This window comes from Paramormyrops kingsleyae, chromosome 1 (genome assembly GCF_048594095.1).
Source record: "Paramormyrops kingsleyae isolate MSU_618 chromosome 1, PKINGS_0.4, whole genome shotgun sequence".
Classification (NCBI taxonomy): domain Eukaryota; kingdom Metazoa; phylum Chordata; class Actinopteri; order Osteoglossiformes; family Mormyridae; genus Paramormyrops; species Paramormyrops kingsleyae.
This window is the reverse complement of record NC_132797.1, coordinates 15,830,505-15,857,636: the sequence shown is the minus strand read 5'-3', so window position 1 is coordinate 15,857,636 and position 27,132 is coordinate 15,830,505. Positions and strand designations below refer to the sequence as shown.

Genomic DNA, 27,132 nt, shown 5'->3' with positions numbered 1-27,132 from the left:
ACAGGCTACTGAAAATTTTGTCACCGTTCCTAAATTTAAAGTTTCATGATGACGGCATCAGCTGTTCACGCATCGTTAATGCACATCCGATTTATTTATTTTCTCCTATCAAATCAGACATTCCTATGCATAAGTTTTAGATACACTAACTAATACTGGAAACACACAAACACTCGTTATTTATTCTGTCAAGTAATTACATCGGTAATGTCTAGCACGATTAGGCATTGCGATAATGCTCTATACAAAAATACATTTGTTGTATTCGTGTGCTGTTTGCTAATCAATTTTTAAAAAAAAATACGCACTTCAATACACACTAGGGCATGTTACATCTGACCCGTGTGAAGTATTTTACTAAAAAGTAAATAAAAATGCATTTACAGTTTTAAAAAATGCATTTACAAGTCTTAAATATTCAAACTTTTCATTTCAGTCACTCCCACAAAAGAAAAAAAATCGACAGTTAAAATCCCATTTATGAGCAAATACACACTAGGGCATCAGTTACATCTGACCCGTGTAAAGTATTTTACTAAAAAGTAAATAAAAATGCATTTACAGTTTTAAAAAAATGCATTTACAAGTCTTAAATATTCAAACTTTTCATTTCAGTCACTCCCACAAAAAAAAAAATCGACAGTTAAAATCCCATTTATGAGCAAACGTTGATCCAAAATGCCGACAGTGGTCGAGTTTTCACTGCGATGCGTAAACCATGCCGCGCAGGCCTCCTGCAAAACTAGGTCTTCCCCCAGAACTCCTCTCTTCTCTTCTGGGCTCTGGCAAGGACCTGTGAAGCGAGCGTGCAGGACTCCGCGGACCTGGAGGAGATTTGGGACATCCGGTCGTCTGCGTTTTAAAGGGGAATGGGGGGGGGAATGGTCAGACTTATTCAATCTGAAGGGTCCTGCTTCTAACATTCACGTACTATAACACTTACAAGGTCACTGTTACTTTCTCTCCAAGCTGTGAACATAGAAGTAAAATGGGACAAGACTAAAAAAAAAAACCCTTTGATTACCATCTGTACTTCTACATGTGATTTTTGCAGAGATTATCTGGTTTCGCTACACCTGAAATTCCTTTCCGAGTTAAAATTGGAATACAAGTTGAATGATATGTGTCTTTTGTGTGTCCAACAGAAAGAGAGTGGTTATTACTGTTGTTCATCTAAAATTATGGACGTTGAGTTTGCATGCTTCCCACATTACATCTTCTCATAATTCAAAGGTAGACGGAGACTGAATCTGTCTTTTGTGTGTCTTGTGAAGGACTTAAATCCTCTCCAGCATTTAATAAACTGCATGTCCTAAGGTGTTGGTCTCAGATCACTCTGTCAATGGACATCTTTACCCTGAAAAACCAGGCGGTGGCCAAAGTTGGCTAGAGATCCTGCAACGATATTTACGATACCTCAGAGGGGGTAGCTTTGTAGTAATTGACACACTGATTTCAGTTCTGAACCTCCAAATAATATCATTCCACATTTGAGGTATACGTACTGCATCAATTTAATATCTACATTGACGTGGGTGGGGGCAGCACGGCGGTGCAGTGGTTAGTACTTTCACCTCACACCTCTGGTACTTGGGTTCAAGTCTGCATGTTCTCCCCATGTCATCATAGGGTTTCCTCCAGAAACATGCTGAGATTAATTGGAGTTACCAGATTGTCCATAGGTATGCATGGTGAGTGTACTCTGTGAGGTGTTGGCACCCCATCCTGGGTTAACTGCCTTATGCCCATAGGCTCTGGACCCCTCACACAGAAGATGGATGGATGGATGGATGGACATTGACAAAGAACTCATAGAAATGTTACTGAATGTACTTGGTTACAGAAATTCCCTGCTGTCAAGGATGTCATCGAAAATCCCTTTCAGAAAGTTTCCTTAAGTTGTCTGGCGCACTAGAGCACTGCTGAAGTGACGCTTGAAGACGCCACTGCCTGTTTGATGATGGCACGGCTCTGAGAACAGAGAAGCTTCTACACCAGCTGCAGTAGCTTGTCCCTGCTTTCAGATGACTATGATGTAAATGATTTTTCATTTTATTCATTCCTTATTTACTTTTGATGCTGCCTACTTACACGTAAACTGTTTTATTGCACTTTCAACTGAGCTTTAATCAGGGGCAAATCAGTCTTTTTGGGAGGAGGGCATTCAATTTCCACTTGAAAAAAATCATCGGCATGTCTTACTATTCAGTAGAACAATGGTAGCTTGAATGGTACTATTGTAGGATGCCACCTTTGCAATAAGTAAGTTATGCTAGATAGTCCACAGTGAACTGTAAGCAGTATTATTGCAGAGTGGAAGCATTTAGGAACAACAGAAACTCAGCCACAAAGTGGCAGACCAGGTAAAGTAACAGAGCGGGGTCTCCGAGTGCTGAGGTGCATAGTGTGTACAAGTCGCCAGTGCTCTGTTGACTCAATAACTGCAGCATTCCAAACTGCCTCTACCATTAACCCCAGCACAAAACTGTATGCCAGGAGTCCTATAGACTAGGTTTCCACAGCCGAGCAGCTGCATGCGAACCTCACATCACCAAGTACAATGCCAAGCGTCAGATGGACTGGTGTTTGCCAGGAGAACATTAACTGTCTGACTGCCTTACGCCAACTGTACAGTTTGGTGGAGGGAAATAATGGTATGGGATTATTTTCAGGGGTTGGGCTAGACCCCTTAGTTCTAGTGAAGGAAACTCTTAATGCTTCAGCATACCAAGACATTTTGGACAATTCTATGCTTCCAACTTTGTGGGAACAGTTTGGGGAAGGCCCTTTTCTGTTCCAGCCTGACTGTGTCCCAGTGCACAAAGCAAGGTCTATAAAGACATGGTTGGGTGAGTTTAGTGTGAAAGAACTTGACTGGCCCACACAGAGACCTGACCTCAAACCCCATCAAACACCTTTGTGATGAACTAGAATGGAGATTGTGAGCCAGGCCTTCACTTCCAACATCAGTGCCTGACCTCACAAATACTCTTCTGGATGAATGGGCAAAAATTCCCACGGACACACTCCTTAAACCTATAAACTTGTGGAAAGCCTCCCCAGAAGAGTGGCTGCTGTTATAGCAGCAAATGGAAGACTTACTCCATATTGATGCCTATGCATTTAGAATTGGGTGTCATAAAAGTTCCTGTGGGTGTAATGGCCAGGTGTCCCAATACTTTTGTCCATACAGTGTATAACAGGAAAATGTAATTGTGAAAGAGATGGCCCAAAAACACGAAGTTTAACATGTTTACTTGTGACAAAGCTATTTTAGGCTGACATATCTTCCATGGATAATATTAGCTAGAATTACTAAGCAGGACAACACTGTGACAGTAGATTCAACATAACTGACTATCTACATAGCCTAATGCAGTATGGTTTCATACTTTAGACCTCAGCTATGGAAGCTCTTTCCTCACTAACAGAACATTAGTCACCGGATTTCAACAGACTTTGAAATCTATTCTCTCTTCTTTGACTGAGTCTGATGGATTGGCTGTGATTGGCTGGATGACCTTTCAATAAATCTAACTTGAGTTGTCAATAAAAAAGTGTGTGTGTGTGTGTGTGTGTGTGTGTGTGTGTGTGTGGGGGGGGGGGGGGGGGGGGAAGTAGAATCACGTTTCAGTTAAAGTATAGGGATGTTACAACACCCCCATCCACCCCACCCCCTGTAACACCCATGACTTTAATGCAGCAGAATATGGGATATTATTATTATTGTAAATAATATTAATAATCTCCCCCATCTCAAAGGCTTCCTACAGGTAATCCTGCTGGTTTCCTGTCGAAGTCCATGCAGTCAGGCTAACTGGTGTCTCTACATTGCCTGTAATGTGTGCATGTGTCCAGTGAAAGGTTCTGGCCCCCAGTGACCCTGATGAGGATAACCAGTTGGAAGAAGGACGAAATAATGCATTAAAAGTACATATGTATATATTTATATTACAACAATCTAATAAAATCTATCAATAAGATATATTTAGGTAGTAGAAGTGTGTATAATGTTCTAAAGTAACCCATCTGTCCATCCATCCATACATTTTCCGTACCTATTTGTCCTATGCCATTTTAATAGTTTGTAAAGTATGCCAAGCAATTTCCAAATGCAAAATATAATTTTTCAAAATAGAAAATCTAAAATTTAAAGCAACAAAAATGGACTTAGAGATGCACATAAGCAACTGAGAACATTTTTTAAAAAATCAGGCTTCGCTGGAACCGCCCCCCCTCCTCCCCAGCAGCTAGATTGGCAACAAGCAGTCTTGTTGATTGACGAAATACCTCTCTTTGTTTGTGGGTAAGTCCCCGTAAAAAGCAGAAGTACTCAGTAATCCTAATGACATCGATTCATTGTGCTCTACCTGCCCAGCACTTTGGTTTGTTCTCCTGATAACACGACATGCTATTGAGTCCCTCTGATGTGGCTTGATATACTCTCTGAAGTCTGTACAACTAAGCCAAAGACTGACTGGTCTTACGGAAAATCACTGGGAAGAATTACTTATAGTAAATCAACTAGCAGAGCATACATTTATGTATATTTGAAAAGCTTACAGGGAAATTCCACCAAATTTAATAATTGCTTATGGTATTCTTGTATGTATACCTACAAAAAAGTATTTCCCTCACATTCCTTTGCCATCAAATAGACTAACCGTTAACTGGTGGTAAGAAATTTGACAGATTAAGCATAATGTAACAGCAAATAGGATAGCTGGTTTTTTAAAATGTACTCTATAAAAAAACTGAGAGAAACCTGAACCTAGAACAGGAAACATGTTTTATGTTTTTTATACAAGCAGGAAATAATGTGGTAAGTAAACCAAAGTGAGTTTATCATTTACATCACCCATCTTTACCTTTTGCATTCAATTAATTTTAACAGCAGGAATTTTTTTCCAGAGCAAAAGGCACCTGTATGTATGTAACCCTTCTTGTCAGTAGTCTGTTTATATCACAATACTTTACCATCAGAAGTGGTCGAGTCACTGGACGGGAAAAGAAATGGTTCCGGTCTTATTGTGCCTAAATTACCTGCAGAAACAAAAAAAAATGTCAATATGACAAGCAGTCAGCCTGTCTGACATATCTTTGTCTCTAGGAGTTAAATCAAAAACAGAGAGGAAGGGGAGCACTGTCTGGGACAGACCCCAATTTAGGACCTCCTTGGTGAGTAACCAGAGACACCAAAGACCGTACTGTAAGCAAAGGAGAATTCTGGTACTAAAACAGCTATTTATAATCGCAAACAAGCATTTCTCAATAATGAAGTTACTTTTCCCAAAACTCTTCACACAGTGAGCACAACAGAGGTCTATGTGGACTGAAGGTATCATATGTATTTATTATGACAACCTTTAAGATACAGTATGTGCATTTGTCAGTATCTTGTGTTACCACTTTAAAGCAGTACAGAATTTGATATGGGTATTACACATATCATGTGGTTACATATGTTGAATTTTGTTGTATCATGTGGTTGAATTTTTGATTGATCAAAACAGTTTATCACTACAGGTAATAAAGCTGTGAAAATGCATTAAAATGTATATAAAAAATGTTATTCACAGACTGCTTCTAACACGTCAACACAAACAGCGGCAAACTAAGTTTTGGCAACAGTACAGCAAGTGAAATAAGCCAGAATACAAAACGGGTCAGAAATCAAAATATAGGAATATCTCATCTACTTGAGAAATCAGAGTGACTAATGAAAATTAACATTAAAGTTGATGGGAAAAAAATGGCCTTTTTATGAACCGCTCACTTTGAATTTTTTACTAAATTTTTGAACATTATACGAAAAAGGTTAACATTGAAGGAGGCTCTGGCAAGGTGCAATTTGGACATAAGGTGGCGGAGCTGGGCTCTGTCTATATTTAAACCCCGTTTGTCCCTTAACATGAACGTATACTTCAAACGACGTCCAGACAAAACTAAATCAAACACGTCAGTGAGAACAACCTGTCACACAACACCGTCACCTTGTTTGTTTTATGTCACACCACAGCCATGGAGGGTGTCAACCAATTGTGGACAGTGGGTAGGATCAGAAAAAACGAAAAGTTTATGTGCAGGGTTCCCGAAGCGAACCTCTCTCATTTGTTCTGATCTCACCCTCCGGTCACGATTGGCTGACATAAATGCGATGCCATGGAGTTGGTCAGCAGGACTAATTATGTAGTTACCACGTTCATTCCACCAGTTTTGATTTTTTTTAGCTATATGGCCACTTTTCCCACTTTAGTCCCACTTTAGGGCTTCTTTGGTGAGTAATCAGAGACACTAAAGACTATACTGCAAGTAAAGGGGACTTCCAGCACTAAAACAGCTATTAACAATCGCAAACATAGTGAAATTACTTACTTCAAAACTCTTCACAAAGTGAGCACAACAGAGGTCTATGTGGTCTGAACTTTGTGTCATATCTGCAGGGTGGTGTGTCCCAGTGGGTTAGGATACTGGTCTTGTGATCGGAAGGTTGCTTGTTCAAATCCCAAGGCTTAACCCCCAATTACTCTAGGTGTCGTCTAACCCTGCTTTTTAAAAAAATGCGCATCACTTTGGATAAAACCATCTGTTAAATGACAATATTGAAATATTTTGTAAATACAAACACAGACACACACGTGCACTCACACGCACACACACACATATATATATATATATATATACACACACACACACACACATACAGCCATGGAAAAAATGAAGAGACCTCTCTATGTTTTTAAACAAATCTGCATTTAACTTATCCGACAATTTCTCATGAAACGTATGATGACCTCAACTGACCTTCAAAAGGATTGGGAAACATTAAGCTCAGGCGTTAAGCGCACTGCTAGGACAGGATCGTATCAGGCTCCTACAAGCAGGACTGAAGTCCCATAAAGCAAGGAAGAAGCCCTTCATCAAGGAGAAATAAAGAAGAACCAGGCTGCAGTTTGCAAAAAGAAATATATTTTTCCCAGACGCACAACCATAAATTGAGAAATGAGTGAAACAAAAAATCGTACTGTGTGTGTGTGTGTGTGTGTGTGTGTGTGTGTGTGTGTATATACAGTAGCAGGGGAGTCAAACTGCAGTCCTGGAGGGCCAGAGCCCTGTGCATTTCTGGATTCCCCCTTATTTAACCCACCTGATTCCACTCCTTGCACGTCCTTGTGCAAATTACCACACAGCTCTTGAGCTGAATCATTTGTGGTGGAACAGGGAAAGAACTAAGCTACGCAGTTTATACGTCCCCATGTTGTCGCGGGTTTTCCTCCGGGCACTCCGGTTTCCCCCCACAGTCCAAAGACATGCTGAGGCTAATTGGAGTTACTAAATTGCCCATAGGTGTGCATGTGTGAGTGAGTGGTGTGTGAGTGTGCCCTGCGATGGGCTGGCCCCCCGTTATATTATATTATTATATATATATATAAACACAAACATATGATTTGTTGTTTTTTCCTCACAACGACTGTAATATTGATAAAAACAGATATTGCAACATTTCATTAATTCCTGTAATGTGTACTTTAGGACATTCCATAGAATGAAAAGATGTTAATCTATCTAAATATTGAGTTACACAAAAAATCAAACACACTTCAAAGACAAAATGATGCATCTTTTACTGTTCTGTGTTGTTAGTTTTTTAGGTCATTGTGTTATGTGTGACAGCATGCTTGTTGGGTTAGGACATTTGCCAGTGTTTGGTAGCGTGAGTTGATTCTGAGACACACATAATGTTTTGGTGGTTTCGGTGCATTTTGGGGGTGAAACTAACTGTTGGGCCAAGGTGCACTTTGGTAAAGCAAACTGCAAAGAGTTATGAAAAAGTGATTTCAGTATGGAGAAACGCTTGTTGGCGATTGCAAAAAAAATCTGTAATGTATATACACTGAGTGACTGTGTGGCATGCACTTTTTGTATGTGACCCATCTTTACCAGCGCAATGGCACCAGAAACGAACAAAGGAGTTTAGAAACCAGAAACAATTTGCATGACTTCCAGCTGTCATGATGTACGAATATTGTCGTACATAGAACATAAGAACATAAGAACTATACAAACGAGAGGAGGCCATTCGGCCCATCAAGCTTGCTTGGGGAGAACTTAACTAATAGCTCAGAGTTGTTAAAATCTTATCTAGCTCTGATGTAAAGGAACCCAAGGATTCAGCTTGCACTACGTTATCAGGAAGACTATTCCATACTCTGACTACACGCTGTGTAAAGAAGTGCTTCCTTAAATCCAGTTTGAAATGTTCTCCTGCTAATTTCCTCCTATGGCCACGAGTTCTTGTATTTGAACTAATGCTGAAGTAACTATTCGGTTGAACAGCATCCAAACCTGTTAGAATCTTATAGACCTGGATCATGTCCCCCCTCAGTCTCCTTTGCTTGAGGCTGAACAGATTTAACTAACCTTTCCTCGTATGACATTCCTCTAAGACCAGGAATAATTCTTGTGGCCCTACGCTGCACCTTTTCTAAGGCCGCAAAAAAAGATATGGTGACCAAACCTGCACACAATATTCTAGGTGAGGTCTCACCAAGGAATTGTATAATCTTAGCATTACCTCCCTTGACTTAAACTCCACACATCTGGAGATATACCCCAACATCCTATTGGCCTTTTTTATTGCTTCCCTGCACTGACGAGAATGAGACATGGAAGCATCAACATACACACCAAGGTCTTTCTCATAATCAGCTACCTTTATTTCAGTAGGTCCCATAAAATACCTGTACTTTATATTTCGGTTCCCTACATGGAGTACCTTACATTTGTCTATGTCAAATTTCATCTGCCAGGTATCGGCCCAGTCACTAATTAAATCAAGATCCCGCTGTAGCTGCTGAGCCGCTAGTTCAGTATCTGCTACACCACCCACCTTGGTGTCATCTGCAAATTTCACCAGTTTACTGTATATATTGGTGTTTATATCATTTATGTATCCCTGGACACTATATCTGACAACAGGCTGTCATCCAAAATACAGATGATTTGCATAGATTTAATATACAGAATTCTGGCAGCATTGCTGTCTGAAGCCTCCATTCTGTGTATGAATAAATCACACTGTTCACTGTCTACAGAGAGCGGCAGGTTCTCGCCTTCTGGCTCCACGTTAAGGCTGATCGTCGTGTATCAGTGATGTCAGCACCTTCTCAACGTCCTGCAGCCGCTGCTACTGTCAGACTCCAAATCAAGGGTGTTCTACTGGGGGTCCGAGGAGTCATTTTGGGAAATGTAGGAAAAATGCATGGTTGATGCAGTTATGCATTCTAACCATGGATAAGAATATTCAAAGAAGATGGAGAGTAAAAAATACGACAGCCGCCCCCCCCCCCCCCCCTTCTTAATGGAAGGGGGATCCGAGCTCTGATCTGCTTTCCTTTGGTGCTCCACCAGACCCTTCTCTGACGGTCTCATCTTTCACATGCCAACTGAAGGTATGCCATATAATGATTATAATAATTTCACATTCATTTCAGGGACAGTTTTACTGCTTCTGCTACTTTGCTACTGCACGCTCGTGTTGGTTGTCAAATTAGCTTTAATTAGTTAAAAGTGGAAAAACTCAAGATCAAATACTATCCACAAACGAAATGACAGCATTGACTTGATTCACACTAATAATGAAAGATGAATAAAGGCCGCATTTACTGTGGGATGGGCAATATGCCCAGGAAATAGAGCATTTATAGTAAATCTTTTTCCACAACTCTTTTAACCTGAAGGTACACTAAACTTTAGAGTTTACTGATTTGCATACTCTAACAAAACAAAACAATCACAAGGCTGATTATATATTCACAGTTTGTAATAATAGCGACTGCCTTGAAAACTGATTCCTTCAGTTGCTAACCGCTCCGAATTCCTGCAAGGTGCAGAAGTGGGAATCACCATGTCTTTGGCCGGAACTTTCCACAGTACTTGGAGCCCAGAGGCCTGTACTACGAAGCGGAGTTACTGGCTTATCGGGGTAACTTGTCAGATTTAAGGTAGTCTGGGCAAAATGTAAGTGAACGAATATGAAGTCCATTTAAAATGTGGTACCTTAAATCCAACAAGTTACCCCAATAAGCCAGTAACCCCGTTTCGTAGTACAGGCCACAGCAGTCCGAACCCCGACTCCCGACCCCTTCCACCTAGCTAAGAGCACATGAGCCTGCGTGTGGGGTGAGGTCATCTTTCGCTCACAGGAAGTTACTTGGGCTTGGCAAGAAATTGCTGAGGAGGACGTACAGAGGGGAGACTGACCTACATATTGTGGTCTCACCCCACAGGTGGCGGAAACCCTGCCTCGCTATTCTCACACAAAAGGGAGTACGGTAAGTTCTTTGTAAATTCTCAGACTCTGGGTATTTTCCACACACACATGCTGGGCCTGTTCTGATATCACTAACATTACATTACAATTACTCTTCATTAAATTCAGCAGCAAAATATCCAAGGTCAGCCTTAGGGCAGCACCTTCTGAGAGGCTATGTACCCTTTGGAATGTTTATCAGTTTTTAGTGTTTATGCACAGCTGCGCTGAATTTAAAAAGTGTCTAATCACTCATTAACTTATTGACATACACTACTGGCCAAAATTGTGGAAACACCTAGCATTTTTGGCATTATGCTTTAAAAAGTACACAAATATTGGCAGTAATGTTTGTAAACAATCAAAGAATGTTTACAAATATCATACACTGGGGGGTATTCCATGAAGCAGGATTAAGGGAAAGTCTGACTTATTTCGACACGTCTGGCTCAGTTCCGTTCCATCAACGTGTCTTAAATGAATCCCCACTGAGTTACCATGGTAACTTAGGCGAGTAAACAAGTCTTCTCCGGACCAGGTTAACTATCTCGCTAAGTGTTGTCTCAAAGAACATCCGACGTGTGAGAACAGATTCCCAAAAGATGGCTCCATCGGACAAAATTCCGATGTCATGTCATGTAATAAATATTTAAAAAGCCTATAAAAATCACGTCTCAGCATTCCAATTAATTCCAAAATAATTAAAATAAAAGTGTACCCATATTACAAAAGTAAAACGTGAAATGCAACCACTGAAACTTAAAAAAAAAATCTTAAAATATATGAACAGGAAGATATTTTGTTTAGTCACTGTCTACTTTGAAAGTTTATTAGTAAAAAGCAAAGACAAGATACGGTTATTTGTGCAGAACATTTCACATGGATGTGATTGAAAGTATTTTATGGAGATCAAATAATACAGAATAACATTATACAGCAGGAATGACACGTGAACTTAACCCAGAAGGTTCCCCATTGGCTATGGGGATCGAACCAGGAACTTTCGCAGTGTAAGGTGACAGCATAAGCCGCTGTACCACCGTACTAAGCACGTGTAACATTTACATAACTTACGCATTTAGTCTATCTAAATTTCTTTGCCAAGCCAACTCCCTGGCTTTATTTATGGCCACAGTATTGCCTTTTTTAACAATGACATTTTTGTATTTTTCATATAGCTCCATCAGCAGTGACGGAAAAAACCCCCCACTCTCGTTTTACACACTTTCCGACTCATTTGATTGATGCAAGTCTGTCTTGTATGAGCCTTGATTAGTTAAAGCTGAACTGCGATAGTGGAACGACATGAGGCTAAGTTTAGAGCTGGCGCTAGTTTGAGTCTGACTTTTTCAGTAAATTCTGGCTTTCTTTAGCTACTTTCATGGAATACTCCCATGGATAGTTAAATAAGTTACTGGAGTAACTGGAATAAAGTTGTGAAATCTCTCAAAATTGGAAGTGTTTCCACAATTTTGGCCAGTATTGTAGAAGGCCACATATCAATAAAGACTCAGAGTTCCTAAAAGCCATTCTCCAAATGTATAGTTCAATTTTCAATGGCACATAATATAGCTAGTATTTCAAATTGCGTACAAACTCTTATAAGTAGGATAATGTTTTTGACGAAAATTGCCTGCAGGTTATTTTCTCCATTATTAATTATTGTAAATGCAAATATTTCTACTTCTGTGTGCAATTATTCTGAAATGTGTTTTTGCTGTCTAGTTAAGTATATTAATTGGTTTTGTTGCAGTGTAAAAAACTTAATGATAGCTAGCGATCTAGAACCATTTAAACTGTAGCAGTTTACCTGCCATTACCCACACTGGAAACTGTGGATCGTGACTATTTCAGTGTCCGCACTGCTTACAGGTGTTGGTCGAAGGCCTACTGCTGGTGTACCTCGGCCACAATAGGTGTGACTGACACCACTTACCGTTATGCTGGAACTCTGGGTCCCTCAACTTTCCCTGAATCCGATTGGCTGGTGCGGAAACAGCAGGACAGGCGGTAGCGCTGTGTTTCCAAGGCGACCTGGAGTGGTGCGGAGCACGCACAGGCCTGTCGGGTGGCGGGGCATCCACCGGCAAGATGTCCTCTCTCAAGGGGATGGGATCCTCCGTGCTCAGCCCGGCGACCTGGGCTTGGGTCTGGGCCCAGTCATCGTCAGCCTGAGCAACATAGTCCAAATGAGCGCTGGCTGCCTCTTAAGGATCATCCCCATTAGTCTAGGTGTTACCTATACTTCCAGCTAAGATTTCCAAATATAACCGATATGAGGATTTCATGCTAACCGTTTATCTTGTACTGGCATCCTGAAGCAGAACTGAAGAATTTTTACTACTAGCCATCTGAACTAGTTTCGTACAAAATGTAGTTCAGCATGCAATTATTTTTCACTAGCCAGCGGGCTAGTGTTCAGTTGTTTCTACTCGCTCTTCATCTAAATTACTGGCCTAGGGGGACTGGGCAAACTTAATTCCCAGCCCTGCAGGGGGTGCACTGCTTTTTGCTTTATGCTGCCTGGGATGGGCTCCAGGCCCCCGCAACCCTGACCAGGCCAGTCAGTTTGAAGATGGATGGATGGGTGTTTACCTATAAGAAGGTCAACCCTGTAACCGCACTGTATCTTGTTATAATTTATAATCTTGCATGACAACTTAATTTGTTATGGAAACGGGGGGGGGGGTTGTACCTTCCCAGGCTCCTGCGGTGCGGAGGTGTGGGACAGAGGTTTGAAGAGACTGTAGGTTTTCCCCAAAGGGGGGTCACACCTCCGGACACCTTGAAGGGAGCCCTTCAATGTCGGGGGGGAGACCAGAATCGCACCCCCTGAAAAAGCCAACGCCAGAAATAACACCCAACAGCATTAATGATCCTGTTACATCCGTCCTGTATTGTGTGGCATCGTCCTGTTTTTTTTTAACCCATATGGAATGCGATCTCTCCTGTATTTTCAAGCCATGTAATCGATCCCCCCCAAACTAAGTAATGACTTGTTTATCCTCTATTGTTTTGGGGTGGTGGTGTAGTTTTGTGTGAAAGTTTAAACCAGATACATCTTTCTTGCTTGTTTAGCATGAAGATCACAGTTCCTGTTGTGCAGTGGGAAACAAACAAAAGCTACAAAAGGGACTCAGAAGCAGGAACCAGGTTTCAGAACCTTGGTGGGAAAGCACCTTTACGCTTCGTGCAGCATACAGCACCTTATTTGTAATAATCCTTGTAATTATCAATAAGACCTCCGGGAGAAAACTGCTCTGACTCACTGAAGCCTGCCTGAATAAAGAGTCTGGTAAAGGGCAAGTGCTGGAAAGAGGTCAGATGTAAAGAACCACTCATTTGTTTCCCGTGGTCGTTCATACTGAAAGCGGCAGCTGCGGTGAAGCCTTTGATTGCATTGCCTTGGTTCAACCCAACCTGCAGGCTGTACGACCCTTTGATTTAATCAGAAGTGGGTGACCCACCCGTTTCCAGAGCCAGATCTCACGGCCGGCCAGCCCTACTATGTGTGAGAGCCATGGCTTTCCCCCCCCTCCAACGGCTGGAACAGAATCCCACCTACAGAGCTGTGCGCGTGGGCCGACTGCTTCCCGAGGACAGGGGAGACTAAGCTTACGCATTATGTAACCGGCACGCCAGGCGTAGCTGCTCACTCACCCGTGGCGGGGGTGGTGAGGTCATGGTGCGTTCTCTGTGCCACAGCAGCATCCGCCAGTTTGGGCGTGGGCAGCCTGCCTTCTGGGACGGACCCCTCTGAGCTCGGCGACGGGGACAGGTATCGCCTCTCTGGCAATCTCAGGCTGGACCACAGAGGATCCGTGAAGATTAGAAGGCAAGCAATGCCTCGTAACAGCAGCTGAACCCCCCCCAACCCCCAGTTCGATCATGCTTTGCCCCACTGGGACACTAGCCTGTCCAACAGAACAGAGACGCAACGGGTGTAACCATAATTTGTGGCTGCTTTTTTGGCTTTGGCTGATTTCCTTCAAATTTGAGCCGGACTGGGGTTTTTTTGACTGACGCAGCCTCATTGTAGACGTTTGGATCAGATTTCTGATTTACATCAGTATTTAGTTACACTCCTGGTTCTGACCCCTCAAGGAAGTAAATGAAAATACACACTAAATGTCCCCGCAACCCTGAGAAGGAAAAGTGGTTCGAAGACGGATGGATTAATTGATGCACATACTGCTTGTTAGTGCCATTTCCTTCGTTGATCTTCACCTCCTCTTCTCTTTCCGGCTCACCCCCTTTCTCTGCCTCCCCCCCGGCTAGCCTCCTCCGTATCGGAAGGCCAGGATCCTCGGGCAGCGTGGTTTCTGTGGCGTCCATCTTGGAGCTCCTCCTGCTGGCTGGGGGTGTCGGTGCAGCCGCAGGGCAGATGCTGCCGTTCTCGCTGTCTGCCATACTGGGACGGGTGGGGACACAGCTCTGGCATTTAATGGATCCTATTTTGCACCAGCAGAAAGGGCAATGCAAAGTGGTTTTGCTATTTCATACCAGCACATTCCTCACTTTCATGCCAAATGTGCATGTTTTCAAAATCACAATCAGAATCAGAATCAGCTTTACTCGCCAAGTGTTCTGAGCCACACAAGGAATTTGGTTCCGGATGCTTGAGACTCCCTAGTACACAGACAATAAATGACACTATACAAACAATAAATTACACGATACAAGAAATCAAATTTGACATATACACACATGGGTAACCCACTGTACAAAATATAAGGTGCGAGGTTGAGTGCAAACAGAGTTTAAGGGGGGAAAATTGACAGAAGGCAGGTGACACAGCTTAGCTGTTTATGAGGGTGACGGCCTGAGGGAAGAAGCTGCTCCTATGTCTGGTGTTTTTTCTGTACAGGGTTCTGTAGCACCTGCCAGAGGGGAGGAGCTGGAAAAGATTGTGTCCAGGGTGTGACGGGTCTGCAATGATGTTCTCTGCCCATTTCCTAGTCTTTGAGTAGTACAAGTCCTGGATGTGCTCACAAATGATTCTGTGCTCATTTCCTGCTTGTAGAAGTGGTGTTTCTTAAATGAGGCGTGGCTGGGCGCATTGTCGGTGCATCGCTATTTTAAGGCAGTGAAAAGACATTGTGCTTTTGACTAACAAAAACCATATCTAAAGTCAGTGGTGCATTGTTAAACGGCGCTTGTTACGGACACAGATACGCACTCGAAGTGCAGTAATGGTTTTTTGTTATTCTTTATTTTATTTTGTGGTCTATTGTTATTGTTTATTTTGTTTCATTTACAGTTGTGGCCAAAAGTTTACATACACTTGTAAAGAACATAATATCATGGCTCTCTTGAGTTTCCCGTTATTTCTACAACTCTGATTTTTCTCTGATAGAGTGATTGGAACAGATACTTCTTTGTCACAAAAAACATTCATGAAGTTTGGTTCTTTTATGACTTTATTATGGGTTAACAGAAAAAAAGTGATCAGATCTGCTGGGTCAAAAATATACATACAGCAACATGAATTAGCAATTTTGGTGACTTAGAAAGTCGTGTCAGTGAAATGAGCTTCATAGCATGGCCTCTTAACTTCTTGTGAGTGATTATGAGTGACTTCAGCTGGTGACTTCTCTGAGGCCACTTAAGTAGGGCTCATTGGATACAAAGGCCCACAAACGCTACAATGGGAAAGTCAAAGGAGCTCAGCATGGATCTGAAAAAGCGAATTATTGACTTGAACAAGTCAGGAAAGTCATTTGGAGCCATTTCAAAGCAGCTGCAGGTCCCAAGAGCAACAGTGCAAACAATTGTTTGTAAGTATAAAGTGCATGGCACTGTTTTGTCACTGTCACGATCCGGAAGAAAACGAAAGCTATCACCTGCTGCTGAGAGAAAATTGGTCAGGAGGGTGAAGAGTCAACTGAGAACCACCAAAAAGCAGATCTGCCAAGAATTAGAAGCTGCTGGAACACAGGTGTCATTGTCCACAGTCAAGTGTGTTTTGCATCTCCATGGACTGAGAGGCTGCCGTGCATGAAGAAAGCCCTTGCTCCAAAAGCGGCACCTTAAGGCTCGACTGAAGCTTGCTGCTGATCACATGGACAAAGATAAGACCTTCTGGAGGAAGGTTCTGTGGTCAGACGAAACAAAAATCGAGCTTTTTGGCCACAATGCACAGCAATATGTTTGGAGGAGAAAAGGTGAGGCCTTTAACCTCAAGAACACCATGCCTACCATCAAGCACGGTGGGGGTAGTATTATGCTGTGGGGCTGTTTTGCTGCCAATGGAACTGGTGCTTTACAGAGAGTAAATTGGATAATGAAGAAGGAGGATTACCTTCAAATTCTTCAACATAACCTAAAATCATCAGCCCGAAGGTTGGGTCTTGGGCGCAGTTGGGTGTTCCAACAGGACAATGACCCCAAACACACATCAAAAGTGGTAAAGGAATGGCTAAATCAGGCTAGAATTAGGGTTTTAGAATGGCCTCCCCAAAGTCCTGACTTAAACCCCATTGAAAACATGTGGACAATGCTGAAGAAACAAGTCCATGTCAGAAAGCCATCAAATTTAACTGAACTGCACCAATTCTGTCAAGAGGAGTGGTCAAAGATTCAACCAAAAGTTTGCCAGAAGCTTGTGGATGGCTACCAAAAGCGCCTAATTGAAGTGAAAATGGCTAAGGGACATGTAACCAAATATTATATAATTTGTTATGTATGTATATTTTTGACCCAGCAGATGTGATCACTTTTTTCTGTTAACCCATAATAAAGTCATAAAAGAACCAAACTCCATGAATGTTCTTTGTGACAAAGAAGTATCTGTTAGAATCACTCTATCAGAGAAAAATCAGAGTTGTAGAAATAACGGGAAACTCAAGAGAGCCATGATATTATGTTCTTTACAAGTGTATGTAAATTTTTGGCCACAACTGTATATGTTTTATTATAAAGTACAGCTGGTTCTTTCACGTAATCATACTGAAACATAAGATTATATATATATATAATACATTTAAATTTGTAATTTGTAAAGTAATAATACATTTAATTATAATAATATTGTTGTGCTGAGCGGGGACAGAATGGAGACAAAGGCGCAGACGTCAGGGTATCGGGGAATACGGGGTTTAATTACAGGTAAGGCAAGCAAAACGCAGACGGACAATACAATGACCGGACTGGGGAAACAAACTGAAACACGGACAAAATACACAGGACTAATGACAACAACCAGAAACAGCTGATCACACGGGGATTCCACACGGGGTTAACGAGGGGGCGTGGCACATGGAAGGAGCGGATGATCGGGGCAGGACACATTGTTCGGATACATTTATTTTCTTACTTTACAAATTACTGTTTCGTGCTTAGATGTGTTTAGTACAGTATATGCTCTTCTTGTTTTATCCGGTTCATTTTGTGTTTAAATGCTAAAAAAAACATATTTAGGTGTAATTTTTTTGGAGCCGGGAACCAATTAATTGGTTTTCCATTATTTCTTATGAGGAACATTCAATCAGAACTCGAACGTTTTAGGATTCGATCCGGAGTTCTGAACGGATTAAGTTCGAGTCCTGAGGTACCACTGTACTTGTGTGTATATATTATACATATTATATACCTTATATCATCAACTATGTGTTGATGATAGGCTATGTGACCAGTTGATAGACATGGTATTTAAACACACCAGGATGAGCAGCGATCTTCTGCTTTCCCCATCTTCTGACATCATTCTACCAATTTCGGCATGGACCGGATGATCTGCTGATGCCAGAAAACGAGGACACGCTCGCTGATACCTCATCCACCGCCTGCTTCCTCTCGAACAGTGGTGCTCCCGTAAATGTGCTCCTGTTTTAACCGCATACTCTTTCATAGTCACCTGCATGTTCAAAATTCCATCTCATCATTTTCTGATCATTTACTTCAAGCCATGACTCACTGACTAGCTGTACATGTTTGAATAGATGCATTGTGGCTGTTTTTGCATTAGCACGGTTTCTGTGATGTCATGGCAGCTGAAACCGTATATATACATCAATTACTTTGGCTACGGTATGAATATATGAATGCATTTCCGTAAAATAATTTCACAAGCTGAAGGCATTTAGCTAGACGTTCAGGAACAGATATGTACAATGTAAACAGACACATCCGTAATACTCCCCGCCAGTCCACTGCAGGCAGAGAAAGCGGGGCAAAACTCAAGAAATACAGAATTTGAAATGCACTATCCTCTCCTGTCTCTTACCTCGGCAAGTCAAGGCCAGTGACACTGCCATTCTGCTCCACAGCCACAGATGAGGTGACAGTGGAGGCCTCCCACAGCCCGTTCTGCTCAGACAGGATCTGGTTCAGGTGGTCTCGGGAGAAGTGGGTGCCCCTGGCCCTCCTTCTATAGGCCTCTGCCCTCTCCCGCAGCTCCCGCACCTGAGGACGCAGACGGGGTCTCCATGGAGAAGCCGGGCCTGCTGGCCAATCAGCAACAGCTACAGGGGTCAGGTGATATCTCCACCCAGCCAACTGGTACATCTGGGTTCAGGAGTGATTTGTTGTGTGTGTGATAGCAGAGGGTCAGAGGAAGATAGGACTAAGAGCCGGGCCCCCCCACTGCTGAAAGCCCTGGACAGGGTCTGCATGGAGGCACAGTAAGTATGCGGGGGGGTGCAGAATCATGTGAGGGCATGGCAACGAAAGCCTTAGCACTGGTCATGCGATTGCCCCTCATCTGCACCTTGGCAACAAGGTGCCGAGTGATGCTCAAACAAGTATCGCATGGATGGCAGACTGCCGTGGCCCAGGCACCGGATGTGAACGCCACGGGCTAGTTAATCTAAAGCAGTGCTTCCCAACCTGGACCTCAGGGACACACAGACGGACCAGGTGGGGAAGGAGGAGGTAAGGAGCATACATGGATTACCGCGCATTGCCGCTCCCACCACACGACGAACCACCTCAGGGGTGACGACCTGAGTACAGCCTTGCAGCAGGTGATACCACAGCACCACACTAGTCCAAATGGAAGAGTGCGAGTGTTTCTTTCCAGTGGCTGGAGAGACAATCCTGCCACCAACCCCCAAATTTTCCCTATAAGTTGGAGGGCCTGCTTGCAGGGCAGGTCCTCCAACAGGTGGGGAAACACTGGTGCAAAGGGTGGCATCCGAACTCAGCAGCACCCCCATGCAGATGATGAATAACTCCAAACATCCGGACCATTCAGAGACCGTGTTAAGGACAGCATGAACCACACCCCCTTTTCCTAGAAGGTAGCGTGGAGAACTTCAGGTGCGTGGTGGCAGCAGTACGGCCTGTAATCACCTGACTACTGTAACGCACCTTAGCTGTAATAATGCCAAACGCCTGACTACTGTAACGCACCTTAGCTGTAATAACGCCAAACGCCTGACTACGGTAACGCACCTTAGCTGTAATAACGCCAAACGCCTCACTATGGTAACGCACCTTAACTTTAATAATGCCAAACGCCTGACTACGGTAACGCACCTTAGCTGTAATAACGCCAAACGCCTGACTACGGTAACGCACCTTAGCTTTAATAACGCCAAACGCCTGACTACGGTAACGCACCTTAGCTGTAATAACGCCAAACGCCTGACTACGGTAACGCACCTTAGCTTTAATAACGCCAAACGCCTGACTACGGTAACGCACCTTAGCTGTAATAACGCCAAACTCCTGACTACGGTAATGCACCTTAGCATGCTGGCTTGTAGGAAAGATGAATATACCATTTTTCTGGGTTTGCATAACTAAAGAATTTGTGTATCAAAGTCTATTGGCATTCAGTTCCCTTTCTGTGTTAATGATCATGTGGCGTTTTAATGGACGTTCTGAAACATTTCACAGCATGCTTATGACAGAAATGCATTTTAACGCAGAATGTTGCAATGATGCTGATGCAGAAAAGTGATGCTGTGCAGCCCATGTTACCTCGTCGTACCACATGAGATCATGGTCAGTGTCACAGCCCTGCAAGAACGAAGGGCAGAGACTCGACGTTAAAGGTGAGCTTGACTTTGCATGGTGGAACAGCACTGAACAACCTTCCTAAGACACTGCAGAGTCTCATTATCATGGCGGTAAGTGCATTCTGCATTCAACGTCCATTTGCTCATGGGATCATTTCCCATACTGTCAGAGCAACAAAGCATGTAAGGCTGAGACTCAAACTCACAATATTCCAGATGTCATGCAAAACAAAACGTCACTGTCCTTTAACTAAACCTTTTCTTACTGACTGACAGTAATGCTTTTATGACCACTGTTCCAATGTCCCCCACCCCAATCACCCTGTCCCACCTCCTCTCCAGTTGCAGAGGCTTTGATCCAAACTCCATCCTTATACCTGTAGAGCTGAGGGGAGCGGAAATTTGAGATATACTCAGATTTCACCTTCCTGTGGAAACACAAGAACCCCATGACCTAAGTCTAACCAGACAATTTCTGTCCAGTAACTAGTTATGCGAGAGGAGTCACGGTGATCCAGATCTTGGAGAGCAGGCAACACAGGGTGGGGTCACAAGGCGAGGTCAATGGCCCCAAACATGTATTTCCTCATTTCTATAATAACAGCAATTTAAAGCCTTAAAGATTTAAAGTTTAGATGGCGGTAGGAGGAAATACTGCACAGACCAGCCAGGAGGCCAGATTTTACGCAGACTCTGTACATACCATTTCAATAACACACAAATTACTGAACGCACTCAACTAAGAAAAGACTAGATCAACAATGACCCTACTCATAAGGGATGTTAGTCTCCTTGTTACTATTATGTCATACTGTTAAATGAGTAATGGAAGACCCACTTCTCAGTGAAGCAATACTGAGATTTATACTGACAGCGTTAACTGGCAGAGATTGTTATGATGACAGTGAAAAGAAGGCTGGAGAACTGCATTCCACGCACATACCAAGTTTATGTGTGCACGTGTGCGTGCTTGTGCAACAGATACAAATAGGAGTGTGACATGACGGAAAATTTCACTTGGCACGCCCCCCAGAGCAGCCACTCACCGGTATCCAGAGTGAGGGGTGGAGTGCTGATGGCGTTTTGATGACCTCACTTCCTGTGGCCTGCTCTCCCCCGCAGGTTTAGCAGACCCGTTCTGCTGATGGGGTTTCCTGTAGCACTGTCCCCGTTTGACCTTCCTCTTGCCCTGTGATGGAGTTGGTCAACTTTGGGGCTACATGGGATGTCATTATACTGCAGCCACTGCAATTGCGGGGTTTTTATGTTCAAAAGCATATGACAAGACATTCATCCGGTCTATCCGGTTTAAGGAACATGTGCCGTCGCATGCCAGGACGCATCAGTCAAGGGAATTGAAGATAACGAAGGGATATGGACAGAACTACCCATGTGCCCAGAAATGCAACAGAGTGCCTGAATATCACCACAGACATTTATACAAAAAACTGGCAGTAAAATGGAGTAAATATATACCGTATACTGTGTAAATATTATACAGTCACTGGCCACTTTATTAGGTACACCTTGCTAGTGCCGGGTTGGACCCCATTTTGCCTTCAGAACTGTCTTAATTCTTTGTGACATAGATTCAAGAAAGTGCATGAAACATTCCTCAGAGACTGTGGAGGCCATATGAGTGTAGTGAACTCATTGTCATGTTCAAGAAACCAGTCTGAAATTAAATAAGCTTTGTGACCTGGCGCATTATCCTGCTGGAAGTAGCCATTAGAAGCTGGGTACACTGTGGTGATAAAGGGATGGACATGGTCAGCAACAACAGTCAGGTAGGCTGTGACATTTAAACAATGCTCATTTGGTGCTAACAGGCCCAAAGTGTGCCAAGAAGATATTCCTCACATTACACCACCAACACCAGCCTGCATTGTTCATGGTAGGATGGAGCCATACTTTCATGATGTTTATACCAAATTCTGATCTTTCCATTTGAATTCTGCAGTAAAATCCGAGACTCATCTGACCAGAAACATTTTTACAATCTTCCACTGTCCAGTTTTGGTCAGCCGGTGTCCACTGTGACCTCACTTTTCTATTCTTAACTGACAAGAGTGGCACCCGGTGTGATCTTCTGCTACTGTAGCCCATCTGCTCCAAGGTTGTGCGTTCTGAGATGCTCTTCTGCATAGCTTAGTTGTAACAAGTGGCTATTTGAGTTACTATTGCCTTTCTATCAGCTTCAACCAGTCTGGCCATTCGTTTCTGACCTCTGCTGGACAAGGCACTTTCGCCCAGAGAACCACTGCTCACTGGATTTTTTTTTCTTTTTCGGCCCACTCACCGTAAACCCTAGGGATGGTTGTATGTGGAAATCCCAGTAGATTAGGAGTTTCTGAAATACTCATACCAGCCTATCTGGCACCAACAACCATGCTGTGTTCAAAAACACTTAAATCACCTTTCCTCCCTATTTTGGCATTTGATGTGAAGATGATTTTACACATTGTGGTACTGACAATGACCGATTAGATATTTGATTTAATGAGCAGTTGAAAGAGATAAGTGAGTGTACAGTACTTACAGAAAGTTTTGGGACAGTTGCTTAATTCTATAAAATGTTGCAAATTTACTGGATTCATAACAAAAGTCCATTGACAAGCAATGTTTAACGTATCTGCACATACCTTCACACAGTTCGTTTTATTAAGTGCCATGACTTTTTTTTTGATTGACTTGTTCACTTTTGTTCTTGCCATTTTGCTATTAATTGCAATTTTAGTCATTGGCTCCCAAATGGATACTAAACACAAATGTTTGGTGCTTTATTTTATCGCAAAGGTGTTACTAATTAAAAAGCACCCAGTGAGACTATTTGTTAATGAACTTTTTAGCTCAGAACAGCTCTTCTAAAAGAATAATTTGGGTTTCAGTTTATTACTACTTGAAATTAATGTTTTACTCAATACTACCATTTTTTCTATTGTGTAAAAACTTATAAAGTAACATTTTTTTTTTGTTTTTAAAACCAATAAAATAGCATTTGTTTACTGTAATAAGCATCCCAAGACTTTCTGTGAGGTATATTATATATAACCCATAAAATGGTAAAGTACAGCAAATTAGAATTTATGAGAATAGTATTGTAATTAAATGTTTTGTGTAAGTGAGGATTTAGAACATGCCTGTATCCTTCCTGATTTTTCCTCAGAGCTGTGAGGGATGCCAGTATTCAAGTTACAGAGGGAAGGTTCGGATACCTTAGCGCCCCTGTCAGGGCAAACGTTCTCCTGCTGCAGCGGCACCCCCCCTCTCCCATCCAGTTCCCGGCGTAGCCGTGGACCTCGGGGGGGCTGGGCCCCTTTGAAGTTCTTCCTGTACTCGCTCTCCATGACCAGGGGGTTGGTCTTAAATGGCGGGATCATTCTGTCGCTGCTGTAGACCATCTAACAGGAAGGGGACAGTGTTAGGATCTTACAGGGATCATGGGAAATATTCAAATGGACATACAAAACGTGAAATCTAGCGACGTGTCTGAGAGGCCAAATTCCTTCTAAATCTGTGAGCATGTATGAAGAAAACTCTATTACGCTTCATCCTGAAGGGTTTCCAGGAGAATTGTAATAAAACACCTTGGCAGCTTAATCCATATGTAACTCACAGGCGCCACCTGCAGGTTGCCAGGTCAGTGAGGATAATCAGCTCTTGACCGTAAGTGAGAGCCTTACAATACTGCTGCGATGATCTACCTCTGCGGAGCTGCGTCAGTCCAGGGCTTCCGCACAGTGCAAGCCCATCCAGGAAGCACAGTACCTGCTCGGCAGCCAGCAGGGGGGAGCTGCATGTGGCCATCTTCCCGGTGAACTGCCGCTGGTACTCCGACGCCCGGTGCCCAGGTCTCCGCTCAGGAGCCCTAAGGGCCGCCTTTCGCATCAGTGCACGTTGGATCTGAGGTGGGCAGAATGACATTATAATGAAAGTGAGTGTATCACCGTTGGGGGTGTGAAACCCACCCTTCACTGTGTGTGGGTTATGTTCCCCTCATATTCTGCAGGTTTTCTATACATGCTCTTGTTCCCTCCCACGGTACAAAGACATGCAGTTAGGCTGAGTGCAATCTGTAAAATAGACATTGCTTGCATGCTGTGCTGTGATAATTCATGTTACAGGGAAGAGGACCACATATCCGGTACTTCAAAGAGCTTCCCCTTTAGAAAGTAAAAAATGTAATTTCCATTAAAGTAATAAATACATAAAAACAAGAATGACTGCTAAATCTCATATATAATACAATCCAACACAGATCTGTTAAGTTTTCTGAGAATTTTTTGGAAAATGCACGGCGTACATATTGACATTTTCACCAAAGTTATAGAAAGAGAGGTTAGAAGCGCGTGCTGATTACAGCGCATCGCCGCACCCCCCACACAACGAACCACCTCAGGGATGAGAACCCAAGCCCAGTAGGTGATACCTCAACACCACGCTAGTTTTAAGGGAATGGGACAGTGTGAAGTTATTCTCCAGTGCCCAGAGTGCCAATCCTGCCACCAACCCCCAAATTTTTCCCAGGATGTTGGAGGACCTTCTTGCAGGGCTGGATGTAGGTTAACATCGTACCCAGGATAAAGAAACTGCAGGTTAAGGGCCTTGTCCAAGGGCCCAATGGAGTAGGATCACTCCTGGCATTGGTGGGATTCAAACCGGCAACCTTCTGTTTGCGAGCACAAAGTTAAAAGTCAGAAAGTTAAAGCACAACCTATTTTTGCCTGCAAAGGTTGTTTTTTTTTTTACTTTCAGGAAAAGGTGGTGAGTAGCACTGATGTCTACGTGTTGATTATTGCCTGTTATAGTCTACAAGAAGGAATTCAAGTAACAATTTCATTGTACTTTGCACCAGTATACTGTACATAACACAATAAACCTTTGAGCCTTGAATCTATCACACCTCCAGCACTAGGGCTTCAAATCCCGCCTCTAACTTGTGTGTCTGGCGTTTGCAAGGCCTCTCTGGGTGGTTCGTTTCCTCCAGGTTCTTTAGTTTCCTCCCACAGTCCAAAAACATGCAGTGAGGTGAAATGATGTCTGTAAATTGCCCTTAGTGAGTGTGACCTGCAGTGCACTGGCATCTCATCCAGGCTGCTCCCCAGCCTCCGCTACAAGCAGATATGCGATGCTTGCAGTGTGGTGTGCTACAGGGGTCCCAAAATGGGGAAATCCCTAGATTTCCACAGTACAGTATGTTACTAAAACCCCCACCCCCACAAAATGGGAGTCATGAGTTTCTGTTATTTTGGGGGTCATATGCTGAAAAGTTTGGGAAACCATGTTTTATTTGATGGTCATCTGCATGGAATCTGGGAAAATGATGCCTTGTGGAAGTCATTATTATGATTATTATATGTGTTTAATCCCAGTGCTACTAAGCAGAGAGAAGAGGCTGATGTGTGACACTCACTCCATTCAGCGCCAGCTCTGCCTTATCCACTGTGACTGGGGGCCCGTTTGCCTGTCTTCTTCCCTCAGGTTCTGGAGGAGAGGGCTCAGCACACTGGTCTTCAGGGGGCTTAGGGCCCCTGGGAGCGAGAGGGGTCTCGGGCCCCTGAGAGCTGCATGGTTTCTCCACAGGGGGGTCTGCAAAGCTGGACTTGGGTCTGCAGACCTCCCGAGTCCGAGGCTCCCCCCGTGGGTCCACAGGCTCCTCCCACTGCAGAGATTTGGGTACTTGGGGTCCGTAGAAGGGAACCGTCTTCTTGGAGAGGAACTGGGGCTCCCTGGTGATCCCTACCAGCGTGAAAAAGACACTGCCACAACCAATACGAGACAATACGAGGGGGGGTTACTCATACTTACCGGAACGGTCTGAGCGCAGGCCGGCCTGCCGCATCTCGAGCTGCTGAGAGACGCTTCGGCGCTTCACACGCTGACCCTTGAATCTGCTCTGGTACTCGCTGACCCCCTGTGCAAGTCAAGCAACAGTTACGGCTCCTGCAATTTTCTTTCTAGTTTAGCAACTGCGGTACAGATTTTGCAAGGACTTTCCCACGTTTTATTTCTTATCTCAGTTTTTTTATTGAAAGAGATGTAATCACTAACTGATAAACAATAAAATTCAGTTAAAGCAGAAACCACGGCGTAACTTAAAAGCAGTCAATTACAGAGAAGACTACGCTTAACCACGCTGCTACCGTCGTAAATATAAAACGTGCAATCAAATGAATCCAAATAAGTTATGAAAATATAGTTTATATGATCTTAAGTGACAACTTTATAGAAATTGAACTTGACAATGGGGCAGCGTGCACAATTAAAGATACTTTGGCAAACCAGCAGTTAGAGGAACGTGCAAAACATAAATCTCTTTAATCACTGCCTAACACGGATAATATCGCATTGTTCGGCTGCATTAGCGGTCTCAAGTTTGACTAGTTTATGCATGTCCTAGTTTCGCTGTACTTTTAATACCACAATAGCAGCTACAATCAGATAATAGACCGCCTTAGTATGTCGATACGTCACGAAATGAAAAAAAACTACCTCAGATGTTTATCTAAACATCCATTCCGTTGATTTAACCACGTTTTCTTCAAATTTTACGTGCAAAATAGAACGACTGAATCCATTTCTGGTTCAAATGCATCAGCCGCCAAATCGAAAGCTTTTCTGCACACGGAAACAGTGACGTTGCGAGCATGTGCCTGGTCCAAAATACTGATTTTCAACGGAAGACGGGAGTGTACTACTGCATGTAAGCACAGACGTTTACCTTAAAGTGAACTTTCATTTTAATTCAAGGGCAACGCAGAAGGCTGTAGAAGTGACGACGAAAGTTGTTATTGTTAATATCACGGTTTAATGAGCTCCCAGCGCTTCGGTTACAGTAACGCGTTGCCTTGGTAAAGG

At 43.1% G+C, this 27,132-nt stretch overlaps 1 protein-coding gene across 2 annotated transcripts; it reads right to left on the bottom strand.

The window, feature by feature from the left end:
- Positions 1 to 298: 298 nt before the first annotated feature.
- mdm1 (Mdm1 nuclear protein) lies at positions 299 to 27,132 on the bottom strand. 2 transcript variants are annotated; one of them, XM_023826090.2, is made up of 15 exons: positions 26,996 to 27,132; positions 26,083 to 26,188; positions 25,688 to 26,013; positions 24,043 to 24,177; positions 23,490 to 23,675; positions 21,321 to 21,463; positions 20,606 to 20,702; positions 20,237 to 20,275; positions 18,537 to 18,715; positions 14,505 to 14,723; positions 13,973 to 14,115; positions 13,008 to 13,144; positions 12,249 to 12,483; positions 4,978 to 5,043; positions 299 to 852 (listed from the first exon to the last, which is right to left on the bottom strand). In XM_023826090.2, the coding sequence occupies exons 1-15, from the start codon at positions 27,011 to 27,013 to the stop codon at positions 743 to 745; spliced, it is 2,139 nt and encodes a 712-aa protein (XP_023681858.2). In that variant the 5' UTR covers positions 27,014 to 27,132; the 3' UTR covers positions 299 to 742. The 2 variants fall into 2 exon arrangements, with proteins under 2 accessions (XP_023681858.2, XP_023681868.2); XM_023826100.2 differs by lacking the exon at positions 26,996 to 27,132 and adding an exon at positions 26,767 to 26,897.

Bases quoted from the DNA above. Each gene is read 5' to 3' on its own strand.
- mdm1 (XM_023826090.2), bottom strand. The intron at 24,178-25,687 runs GTGAGTGTCACA...TGCCCACCTCAG, and splicing joins CAGAGCTGGCGCTGAATGGA to ATCCAACGTGCACTGATGCG. The intron at 5,044-12,248 runs GTAAGTGGTGTC...TTGTTTCTGCAG, and splicing joins CCCAGAGTTCCAGCATAACG to GTAATTTAGGCACAATAAGA.